This window comes from Ambystoma mexicanum, chromosome 11 (assembly GCF_040938575.1).
Source record: "Ambystoma mexicanum isolate Mex_15411 chromosome 11, UKY_AmexF1_1, whole genome shotgun sequence".
NCBI classification, from domain to species: Eukaryota; Metazoa; Chordata; class Amphibia; order Caudata; family Ambystomatidae; genus Ambystoma; species Ambystoma mexicanum.
Window position 1 is genome coordinate 1,370,441,199 of NC_090934.1, and position 12,886 is coordinate 1,370,454,084.

At 43.8% G+C, this 12,886-nt stretch overlaps 1 protein-coding gene across 2 annotated transcripts in view; it reads left to right on the forward strand.

Moving 5' to 3' along the window:
- Positions 1-12,886, forward strand: part of TRPM7 (transient receptor potential cation channel subfamily M member 7) — a 2,599,208-nt gene that overhangs the window by 336,192 nt on the left and 2,250,130 nt on the right. For both annotated transcript variants that reach the window (XM_069624956.1, XM_069624955.1), the window contains exon 3: positions 8,279-8,317. In XM_069624956.1, coding sequence (XP_069481057.1) covers positions 8,279-8,317 — 39 coding nt within the window. The remainder of the gene's footprint in view (positions 1-8,278; positions 8,318-12,886) is intronic.

The following is a 12,886-nucleotide window of genomic DNA, read 5'->3' on the forward strand; positions in this document are numbered from 1 at the left end:
CTGTGAAGCTTGCCCCTCCAGCTCTTATTAGGTGGAATCTGGGCACTGTCAAACATAGAGTGTTGGAGGATCTGGTGGATCTGGTAGCAGGTTTCATGGTGAATTTGTTAGCTAGGTATTGTGGTGCTAGGTGATTGAGGGACTTGTACGTGAGGCAGATGGTTTTTAAATCAATTTTTTGGCGTATGGAGAGCCATTGGCAGGCTATCCTAGTAGCGGAGATATGCTCTCATCTAGGAATGTTGAGGGCTGCGCGCAATGCGTTATTTTGTAGTACCTGCAGCTTGTTGAGTACGGATTGGTTAGCACCTATGTACAGACTGTTGCAGTAATCCAATTTGGATTGTATGAGGGCTCTGGCGAGGGTGAGGCAGCTGTTGGGTCATAGGAATGGTCTACTGGCCCTAATGAGCTTGCCGGTGTAAGCAGCGGCTGAGGCGGTCATATTGGTGTGTTTGGAGAGGTTGGTGTTGGCATCCAGATAGAAGCCAAGGGTTTTCACGCTTTTGGCAACGGGGATGGTGTGACCATCGATCGTGATGTTATTGTAGCTAGGATTTAGTTTAGTTAGGGTGTTGGGGGAGCCGACGATGAGGAGCTCTGTCTTCTCATCATTCAGGCAGAGGCCATGCGAGGCCATCCATGCCTGAATGATGGAGAATATTTCGTTAATCCGGGCGACGTCTGCTTGGTAATTGCCTGTGATGGTGAGGAGTATCTGGGTGTCATCAGCGTAATTTGTGTAGGTGACACCCAGACGGTCCAGTTGGTCAAATAGAGGCTTTGTAAATATATTGTACAAAGTGGGGGATACACAGGATCCCTGTGGGACCCCGCATATGATGGGTATGGGGTCTGCTGCAGCTGTTGTTGAGAAGACCCGCATGGTTCTGTTTGCCAGGAAGGATTGTATCCATTTGATGGCAGAGGAGGAGAAGTGGGCTGCGGAGGCTAAGTGGCTACAAAGGATTTCATGGCTGACCAGGTCAAAGGCCGCTGAGAGGTCTAGGAGGAGTAGGATTGCAGCATTGCCCTTGTCTTTAATTTCATCAATCTGGCTTTTGAGATCAACAAGGGCGCTTTCCGTTCCGTTTTGAGGTCTGAAGCCAGATTGATGTATTCCTAGCAGTTGGTTGGATTCCAAGTATTCCTGAATTTGGATGTAGGCAACTCTGTCCAGGGTTTTTAGTAGGAAGGGGACTGTGGTGATGGGCCTGTAGTTGGTGGGTATGGCTGGGTCGAGGGATTGTTTTTTCAGGAGTGGGAGAACCCATGATTGTTTTAGGTTGCTAGGGATCGAGTTATTGGTGAAGGATAGGTTGATAGGTTTGGTGATGAAGGGGGAGAGCTCTCTAGCTGCATCTTTTATGATCTGGGCGGGGCAGCTGTCTCCTTTGCAGTTTGATGGTTTCAAGGAGATGATGATTTTTTGGACTTCCGTAATGGTGACTTTCTTAAACGAGAAGCCTGAGCTAGTATTGTTGGGCGTGGGTAGACTAGGGTTGGTGACCTTGTTATTGGAGAGTTGTTGGCATTTGTCCTCAATTTTGGTTTGGAGTCCTGAGATTTTATTGTTGAGGGCGTTTTGGATGCTGGTGCACCAGGATTTGTCTTTCAGACAGGTGTCTGGAGGTGAGATAGGGTTTTCTAGTTCCTTCAGAATTTTAAATAATTCTTTGGTGGAGGAGCCTGCCTGAGCAATCCTGGTGTTGTATACATCTTTTTTGGTGCGCATTATCTCGCTTTTGTAAAGTAAGGACAAGTTTTTGAGGTTGGATTTGTTTTCTGCGGAAGGGTTAGTTTTCCAAGTGTGTTGTGCCTTGGCTTTCTCTTTTCTGAGTAATTTGAGCTCAGGGCTTTACCACGAGTTCAGATGAGCTTTAGGTTTGTCTTTGCGTATTTTCTGGGGTGCAACGGTATCCATTGCTTTGGCCATGGAGTCATTGAAGGTGTCAATCAGCAGGCTTAAGTCAGCGTTGGCTGGGAGAGCATTGAGGGTGGGTAGGACTAATGGTAGTAGGGCTTCAGCAGTGATGTTGCGTTTATTCCTGGTGGGACAGGCTGGTGCCGGGGGGTATTTATTGGGCCGTACCTGATTGGTGTTGACCTCAAGAGGGATTATGTGATGATCAGTCCATGCCAGAGGTTGGGGGTCTTTGCAGGTTGTATTGCAATTGTAGGTTGCTACCCAGTCAAGGGTTCTGCCTTTTTGGTGGGTGGGGAGTACAATGAGTTGAGTGAAGTCATGTTCAGTTAGGACATTGGCTAGGGATGCAGCATGTGCATCGTTTGGGTCCTGGTAACCAAGGTTGAAGTCCCCAAGGATCATGATTTGTGCTGATGGTTTGGAATTGTCGGTGATGAGGGATGTGATGTCTTCTTCAAAGACCCCAGGGGGCCCTGGGGGTCTATATATGAGGTGGAGGGTGATTGTGGTTGTGGGGGAGGTTTGCAGTTTGGCTGTTAGTGTCTCGCAGGATGTGAGTGACACTGTGGAGGCTGATCTGAGGTCTAGGGAGGATTTGGAGATGATCGCAACACCTCCACCTCTAGCATTAGGTCTATCAGCTCTGAGGATAGAGTATTTGTCTGGGATGGCTAGCGATAAGTGAGGTCTAGACGCCTCATGAAGCCAGGTTTCTGTTAGGGCTAGGAAGTCAAGGTCATTGGTAAGGATGATGACTGCAATTTCTGTGGGGTGGGCAGCCAAGGATCTGACATTGAGTAGGGCACCTTTTAGTGGGGGAGGTATGGGCCTATTTGGCGCATTGTGCTTTGTAATGGTTTTGGTGTTAGGTTTGGAATTGGGCCTAGTAGTTGTATTGGGGAGCCTGGAGCCTAATCTGTCATTTCGGGCTGTGAGGTTGGGAGTAGGGGGGGGGGGGGGTAGGCCGGGTGGCTTGTTGCGGGCAGGCAGTTTAGTATTCTGTTTAGTTTGGTTGGACTTAGTGATAGGACTGGGGGTGGCTGTGTGTAGTGTTGGTGGGGGGGCTTGGGTTGACCTGGGGGGTGGGAAGGGGGATACGGAGGGTAGAAACGGTGTAGGGGAGGGGGTGGTGTCTGGGGCACCCTAGTTTAGCCAGGCCGTCCCGGTAGGCTATGTAACTATTATTGCTACAGGGTACGTTGTCCAGCGTTATGCAGAAAGGGAACATGATTGGGGCAAGCCAGAAGATCATGGTCTGGTAATAGTGGTGGTAGTGATGCTGGAGGCTAGTGGCACTAGTGGGGGAGGGGGCCAAACTATGTTTGTTAGTGGCTAGTTTGAGCTGGGTAGAGTGGTCTACAGGGGCAGTAGCTGGTTTAAGAGTAATGCCCTCGAGCTGAGGTGCAGTAGTTTTGAGTTGAGATCAGGGAGTGATAGTTTAAACTAGAGAGCGGGGGGGGGGGCAACCTCTAGCTTCAAGATAACATATTTGGCTAGAAACGCAGCCAGATTCAACACAGTTGGTCAAAGTACGCCTTGAGGCGCTATAGTCACTACAGTTGAAAACACATCTAGATCCGAAATTGCACATAGGTTAGAATGCACCTGCAGGAAATCCAGTGCAAAATACGGTGCAGCTAGATTCGAATGTCAGGCACATCAGGGAATGCAGTGCAAAATACAGCGTAGCTAGATTTGAATGTCAGGCACATCAGGGAATGCAGTGCAAAATACAGTGTAGCTAGATTGTAGTTAGTCCCAACGTAGCTGTGTAGTTGAATCAGAATGTCCAAGAGGTGTTTAGGGAGACCCCACGTCAGTTTTGCCCAGAGCCTAGCTCTGTCCACCTTATCAAAAGCAAGACTCAGGTCAACAATTACCACATATAGAGGGTATTTTGACTCGGCGCTAGCCTGTTCAATTAGGGAACAAGCCACTGGCATCTGTACCTGTGGACCTCCTGAAAGCTGTTTGGAACCTGGATAATCTTCCCGTAGCAGTAATCCACTCCTCAGTACTTTTTAAGACGCATTTAGCAAAAATGTTGCTCTCTACATCTAGTAGGGCAATCAGATGGTAGCTCAGTGGCTCTGAGTGGCTTCCCTTCTTAAAAATTGGCATAATAATAGAAGTATTCCAAGATGATGGTAAAGGTTTGGTGTCTAAAATATTTTGGAATAGAATGTGCAACATCAAAGCCCAAACATCAGCTCACACTTCATTACCAAGTTACACAGGCCGTTTGGGCCAGCTGCCCGGGAATTAGAACTGAGTTTTATATTCCTGCATAGGTGTTAAAAAGACATTTCTAGTTCCCAACGGTCATTACAAAAAAAAAAGCTAAAAACTTGGAAGTTCACTTTTTATTTAACTCTGCAAAGTATGAAATCCAGGACTCTTCGGGCACAGGATCCATCATATCCGTGTTGACTTTCCTATTTCTGTTGTTAATGAGGGTCCAAAATGTTTTACTAGTTTTATTCCGAAATGCTTTTAACATCAATTCCCCCTCTCTGTGTTAATAAATACCTGTGACCTTTGACCCAATTTTTGTAGGATTGCCTTTCTTTTTTAATTGGGGCATCTTTTTCCCCTTTCTCAAATTATCCCTGAGCACAATTCCCTAATTTTACAGTGCATTTCTTTTGTTCTTAACTGGACCTCCTTTACATAGGGATGAGGGCGATTTGATCGAATACGGATTTCACGTTTTGCATTGGATATGGACACCTTATCCATTTCAAATGTTGAAAAACTTTCTACAGCCAATTCCCTAAATTTATTAGACAATGTTGATGAATGCCAGAAGTCCCCAATAAGCCTATTGAAGTTCTCCATGCTCTTTGGCTTGCAACTGACTATTTTGCTGATTCAGTACAATATTTCTGTAAGTTGTCGTTTCAGGACAATTGATTGAAACATTAAGGTATAGAACCAGAAACCCATGATCACTGGACAAGGTGTTTACCACCCCAAGGAGGCTCGACTCAAAGAACTGACCTTCTGTCAATTCGTTTGTAGCTCATGTCTACATTAACCATTTGAAGGCCCCAACCTTCCCAAACCTCCCTCCATAAAGTTCCCTGCTCAATTTGATGTAGCACGCAAGTACTTGTAAGATCCACATTTTTGCCCAAAACAGTGTAGAGAGGCAAACAATGGGAATTAAGGTCCCCCACCACTATTTCTGAATCTGGGAATTCTATTTTATACATTTCGAAAATCCTCTCTAAGGTCCCAAAAACAAGGGCTAGCTCACAGTGGGAGAAGTGCCAGTACACGTTAACCAGGAGTGTATGTTTCCGGACTAAATTTAATTCCATTTCCAGGTCTGTCGCTAACACCACCTTAAAGTAATTCGAAATCAGTCTTCCCTTGAATCCCCGGCCATGTTTAATGGCAATAAATAAGCCCCTGGATGGTCTGCCTCCATTTGCTCTTGACGCTCCCTGTTGGAAAATAAGGTAGCCGTCCCAAACCAGGCTATCCAGTGCACAGGTTTCTTGGAGGCATACAATTGACTAACTATTCAACATTTCTATAAGGTTCTGATCTTTGGTCAACTTACCAAAACCCCTAACATTCCATGAGGCCGAAACAAGGTTGTGTACAATGGATTATTTTGCCAGTTCCCAAGCGGTTACGAATTGTGTGCTAGGATGCACACTTGTTGGCCAAGTTAGAAGGTATCAAATGCTGATGTTCCTGCGCCCTTTGTACCTCTACATGTGAATCTAAAAAACAAGCACGATATTGCTCACTGACACAAACGTGCTAAGTGCAATATATGGCTCACTAACACAGATGGGTTAAATGCAAGATATGGCTCACCAACGCAAGTGGGCTAAATGCGAGATAAGGCTCACCAATACAAAAGTGCTAAATGTGAGATGTATCTCACTAACACAGATGGGCTAAATGCGAGATGTGGCAGACTGACAGAAATAATCTATGTTCTAGTAGGTAATAAGAGTGGCAGCGCTTTACTAATGTACAACAATGGCTGTACTCCCAGCCAATTCCACACTTAAATTAGTCGCTGCTGGTTGACTGCAGCAGGCTTCCCAGGCAAACACAGGCAAACACAGAGTAGAGCGGCCTAGTGTGGAGCTGCCCTCTACGATTGGCCCCTTCGGTACAAAGGAAGTCTTCACAGGCCAATCAGCGATCCGTGGGCAGGAGGGGAGGCGGGTGGCTCGAGGGACCAGGAAGCAGGCAACGCAGAGGAGTGGGGAAGGGAATGTGGCATGGGAGCACCCCTAAAATGAATCTGTTGAAATCCCAACGAAAATGGGATCGCTCTGCACAGGAGAGCAATTTACCCCCACAGCAATCCAAGCCAAGTGGCTGTGGGCCTATCCCCAGGCTGGTGGTGAGCGATGGCCTATGAAAGATCCAATGCTGGAGAAGGAGTAAGTTAAAGCAATTAAAGGTAAAATGCAGTTCAACACTTTTGTTTTATTTAAAAGCCAAAATACTTGAAGCTATCCCCTACAGCTTACTTTAAACATTGTCCTTTCCAATTTTCATTATTCATTTTCAGGTTGTGAAATAAAGATTGGATAAGCAGGAGCTAAAAGCAGCTCCTGCGTATCCCACATTAACCAGTGACCAGGAGCTACCACTGGGGGAACAAGGAGTTAGTACATAGCATTGTGCATATCTAACTTTCACATAAGCTGCAAACTTATTTTTGTCCGTTATTTATTACCCTTTAATCTTTACTTGTCTTATACATTTGACCTAATATTTATTTAAATTGTCCCTAAAGTGAAATTCACATAGGTGTGTGTGTGTGTTTGACATCAGTTGGGCTGGGGAGCCAAAAGTAGCTCCTAATAGCTGTTGATGTCAAGCTAACCAGACTCTTCTGTCCTTCAAGCAAGAGCTAAATAGCTCCTACTTCCCCTCAATTTTGAAGGCTGCATTTTGTAAGCTGACATTGTGCAATGTGATGCTTAAAATAGCAGACATTAAGTCATCGAAACGTATCACTGAGCCAGAAAACTGTATCGAAAAAAAAGTGCAGGTACACATGTCACTCTGATTCTCCAGTATGTCATTTAATAGTTTAGTAACCCTTTGATAAGCAGTTGAAGCGCTTGCATTCCCGGAAACTGTAGCATCGTAATTCTAGCAGTGTGAACAGATCTAAGGGGTGCAGATTTATGTTGTATCGTTTATGTGGTGGACTATGTGTAATTATCCTTTCCTTTAATTTATTTATGGAGTATGACTTTGTATCTGTGGAGTCTTGCAAACCGCACAAGATGCCCCAAATGTGCTTGTGTAATTCCCACCAAAGTGGTGCCTAAGAGTTAACTCGAGACACTTGACAGTAAACTGAAACCCTGTTCTCTTAAAGGGGGAATGCATAGTTCCCCACCCTGGGTATTTGGGTCTCGATAATCTCCATATTAAAGGAGCTCCTGTCTTTATCCTTCTCTGGTCATGGGTGTCTTAGTCGTCATGGAGCTCCATGGAGGGCCTGGGTTTCTGCCTGTGACTATGCCACGTCCAAGTGAAGTGGGGATTCATCACAGTAGGAACTTAGTTTTTTTTTTTTAAATGAGAAATGCATTATTACCATGTAGTAGTATAAATATTAATTTATCTTTTGATACAATGGTTACGAATCATGACATTAAGACATTTCCACACACTGAAAGTTCAAGTCAAAAAGTAAATGTTCGAGTACCGACCCTTTTCTTCAGTCCTCGGAGGAATGGACGGAAAAGGGTGTTAGTTGTACCAATGGGGCAAACGGTTATCTGGTAGCAGATTTCACTGATAGTTTCTATTTACATAGTGAAAAGAATAAGGCAAGTCATTAAATGCATGGCAGTTTTGTTCCTCTAAGGCTATGCACGCATTTACTGGTCAAAAGATACAGGCTTGATCTTCGTTTATTTAAAGTCCTACATGGAACCAGAATTGCACCCCTAATGGACCAAGGCAGTTGGACATCCAATCGATAACTCAAATGTGGTGATTTGCTGAAGAATGTAAGTGTAGCACACATATGCTGTTTTCACCTCATTGTGCGCTTCACTTGTTTCAGGGTCCTTTTGTTTTGTGAGGTGTTGTTCATTGCTTGTTGTATCATCCACTGACCATGGAAATGCATTTCATGGTCTGGAACAAAGTGACGACATTCGTCTTCTTTCTTGGAGCTGTTCCTATTTGTCTTTAACTTTTATTGCTATAGAAATGCTAGAGGCTATGTAAAAGTGACACTTTTGCTTCTGGTCCACAAAATAGCTCCTCATGTTGGGCAATCTAGAAAAATGTTTCAACAGCTTTCAAATATAATTAATTTTGCAAATAACGTGTGTTCTGTTTCTCATGCAGATGCCTTCCAGGATGTCAGATTTGTCAGCAACTTGTCAGGTAAGCAAATTTAACATGGGAGTGTGTCAACGGTTTTCTCATGTGAACCTGTTATTTGAAAAGGGATACTGAAGTGTACCTTCTGCTGTAATATAATGTTTTGCTTTGTATTCTGGGTATTTTCAGAGACATGGCGTTTGATCCTAGTATGATTTATCTATTTATTTTTGGTCCCATCTTAAGGATTAATAATAGCATGTGCTACACCAGTGAGAAATAGTTCACTGTTGACATGGTACGCCTAGAAAAGCAAGTGATGGTTGTACAAAGGGAAGAACAAATACAATTCCTAGCTAATCCTTTAAAATCCTTTTTTGGTTTCCAAGTGAAATGTGCACTCACCATTGGCTTGTGATATCTAACTCTTGGTGAGTAAAAAAAAAAGGTGTGCTATGATCTCTGAATATGAGCCTCCTGCTCCTACAACTCGCCCTTCTAGACTGGGGCTAGGTGTTTTTATAGGAAGCATCAATTGTATCTCACCAATGCCATCTTTGCGCAAATAGTCAGTTCAATTAGGTTTGTAGTTACCTTTTATAATGTGCATCAATTTCCCATCTGTATGAGACTTTTACACACACGCTGAAAACCACTCATCTTGAAAGAAAGTCTGCTCTACACCACAACTACCAACAGGGACCCTTACTTACCCCATGATATAAGAATCCCCAGGGGAACTACGCTGCAGGAATAATATTCCCTGTTTCTCCTCATACACATAATGCTAACAAAATAATAAGATCTCATAATAACCAAGTACGGTATACTTTGTTTAACAACATTGCAAAATTGTTGGAACTGGGCGAAATATTAAAAAATAGGATTTTAAACTAGCTAGACAGAGAATCTCTGATGTCACAAACAAATTGATTTCTTATTTGATCTGATATAAGCAATTGTTTGTATTTGCCCTGAGAAAGCCTAAACGCAGGTGAAACATAGGCATGTGCAAACAGATGCCATTGTGGTCAGAACATTGATGCTTTAAATATAGAGTTACCAGATGAAGGTAACAACCCCACAACACGCCTGCTGCAGATATACCATTGAGAATATCTATTTTGTTTCTGCGGACAGACTAAGCACTACCAGTAATTTTGCACAAGTGGGCTGATTCACCACATAAGATCTGACTGTTTTCAGAGGAAGGCTGCCCCTACTTCAGAGCGGGCCATGGGTGAGGGTCTGCACTTGAACTTGAGGATTGTCTCTTGCTTCTGGCTATGCCTGGGCCAGATTGAAACTTGGGGGCTGGTCCGCAATTGTGTGGCCCAACCGCCATTTTGAGATTCCTTTCACTCCATCCAATATATGGTGGCTCTGTATTGAGCTGGGGCTTTATGGGTCAAGGGGGAAGCATTGTTTATAATTGCAACTGGCTTTTGCCCATCTCCCTTTGCTTCATGCTGCACTGATGACATTGTGTCCGTGTGGACAGTTTCTCGAGATGGGGAACAGAATGTATTTGTTACTTGGAAGCTGCACAGAGAAATGGAGAGTTTGTTTCTCCAGCGTGAGTTTCGCATGCCGAGGAACAATAAAGTTTCACCTTGCGATTTGTTTTCGAATGAACCGGGAGATTGCCTTAAACAGTGTCTGCTATACTCTAGCTTCCACTGCAGTAAATTGGTGTTTTTGTGAAACATATCCTTCCGCACTTAAACCATTTGTTGGTGTTTCCGAAAACACACTGCGGTGTTGAGTCTTAATGCCCAAAAGAAGTTTGGTCAGGTGGGCTGTTCTTTCCTTTATATGCACTAATAAAGTTTTGATTGAACCACTAGTTCATTTGCGTGTTTGATACTCTGCGAAGTTAAGAATCTTGACAAACCATCTCCCATTGGACTACTTCTCACAGCTAAGAGGAATGAAACCAGGCTACCTGCTATTGCTCCTTTTTTCAGTCTGTCGATGGAACTATTAGCAGCGCCTATTGGTAAAAGCGATATGATTCAAGGATTAGGTGTGACTTGAGAGATGTTTATGGTGCTGTTTTACAGGAACGATATATATTGGTCCTGGTGAAATATCCAGTTGTGGCTAGAGCCCCACTGCTAGACTTGATTAGGACCTACTTTGATGTCACAAATGATACCATAAGCTAGGGGAAAATCTGCAACCTTTCCAATTTCAAAGAGGTTTTTTAGGGGATATTTTGGTGCTTGATATCTGAAGTGGTGTTGTAGGGAGCTTAAATATTTGGGAGTAAAACCTGGGCACAATTTAAAGTAATGATGGTCCCCCTGATGGTTATACTGGATACAATCGAGAGCGATATTGGTAGATAGGCTGATGGTGGCCTGATCAATTTGAATTTAGGAGAAATGTCTCATGCAAAAATGGACAATCTTTATATACATATGAGGCAACAATGGGAAACCTAGCTTTGACTCTTGGGTACGTTGAGCTATTTTTAACTTGTTGGATCAGAGTGGGTAGATTTAGTCTTTGTGACTTATTCAAAAGAAAGAGGACGGTCGATTTCAAATGCCTTAAATGTAAGTATAACCTCTTGGAGGATAGGTTACTATGGGTGACGTGATTGCTGACCTGACTGATGTCTTAGCCGTTAATGGGATCCTTCTACCTCCTCCTGTTTCTGCTTCATCTTTTGGACTGACTGATAGACCTCAGATGGAAGATCAGAAGGGGAAAATGGACAGGCAGTATGAGGATCTTGACACCGTGCTGTGACTTGCAGAAGACCACGATTTTCCATTCCCCTTTGAATTCAAAACTTGATTTTTGGTGCATCTGTATGTATATAAATTTCTGAGGCTTGTGGATCTGCTTACATCACATGCTATGCATAGGCCTACATCTATTGGTAGTGCGAAGTATTACATTTTTTGTTTTCGAAACTCAAAGGGACGTTGACCGGCTGTGCCAGTAATACTATCCCTAGTGTGACATCCACTGTACCTATGTTCCTTCATGCGTTGAGGTTCCTCGGATTGTTTTTTTCTGCCATCATAGTTGGACACAAGTTGCAGAGTTCCTTCTTCTGCCCAACGCCTTTAATTATACAAAGTTTAAATTTAGACTTTCTTTCCTTTTCGACGGCTGTACACCGCAAGATCTTCAGTGATGGCTTTCAAGGACAGTTTCTTCGTAGATGACTACTTTAACCGTCTCAACAAACTTGCGGCCTACCTAGACCCCAATGGCCCTCGGTGTCATGATCCCAGTCAGAACACATAGTCTTGACTCAGACATTCATGCTAGGCAGAACACATTACATCAATCAGCAGGACAAGGGTGGGTGATAACCTGGCACATATTGCATTTACACCATTCACAGCATCCAATTCCAAAGACTTCCATGGGTAACAGTAGTAATTTCCATACTCATAAAATGGCCGCCTAGAGGGTCCATTTACAAGCAGCAGCATGGTAGTAATCATTTGTCATAGTGAGCTACTTAAGCCCCGCCTCTGCTGGACCGCGCGCTTTGCATCTGCTCTGCTGACAGCGGTCTAACTCTGAGCGTTTCTCCCCACAGAATCTAAAGAAACTAAAGAAAAGAGAAATATTAGTCTTGCGATAGATTATAGAACATTACAGACCACAGATAAGACTTACGTGACAGAAGCTTTCTGTCGACGCTGTCATTTTTCGTAGAACAATAATTGTTCGTTCGCAGCACCTCTTCAGTCAGAGGTTTTCACTTGCAGCCGCAGCATCTTCCGAAGTTTTTCCCTTAGAACTCCGAAACCTGCAGAAAACACAAAAGGTATTTAATTATTAAAAAACAAACTTTACAGAGTCAAAAGAGAAGACGTTTTTTGATGCGCTTACATACCTGAAGTTTCACCAAGTTATCACCGCACAGTTTTTACTGAGCTTTGCTTTTGAAGGTTGCAATTACTCAGAATAGACACTTATTTTTTTGTTTTCTCATCCTGAGTTTCGCTGCAACCATTATGCATCCATGGTTCCTTTCGTCATGAACAAAACTCATTCTTAAAAGTGTGCATCATTTGTAGTCGGTGTTCCAACTCCCTAGAACCTGCAAAAGGGGGAAAAAGACAAAAGTAATTAGTATGAGAGATCTCTCCAACGTAGGAATGATTTAAAACTCTGAAGGACTACAGTATCTTCATTTGTTTACCTACCTATAGACTCATTCTTTTAAAAAGACTCAATCCCTCAAAGAATTACAGAGTTCTTCAGCATTGCAAGTTTTGGTAATGTCACCATCTCAACGTGCCCCTGTTGAAAGCGTGATGGAGAGCTCCACAATTATAAAACTGCGTCTGGCTTATCTTTCGACGACACGGTCGACTGTCAGCCATGGAGGGGGGGGGTGTTTTGTGTGGCATGCCCTCCTCCACCCCCCCCCCCCCATGGCTGACAGTCAACAATGTCATTGGCTGATAAGCCACACGCAGTGTCGAAGGGAAGGTCCGAAAAGTTCCTGTCCATTGGGCCATCGTGGTCGCTACACAAACAGATAAACAGATGTCGAAGTCTGTTTCCGACACCGCAAGCAAAACAGACAAATCCTTGGGTACCGTCGAACGTGCGGCGAAAAGACATCAACGGCCTTTGCTAATAATTCCAAAATGA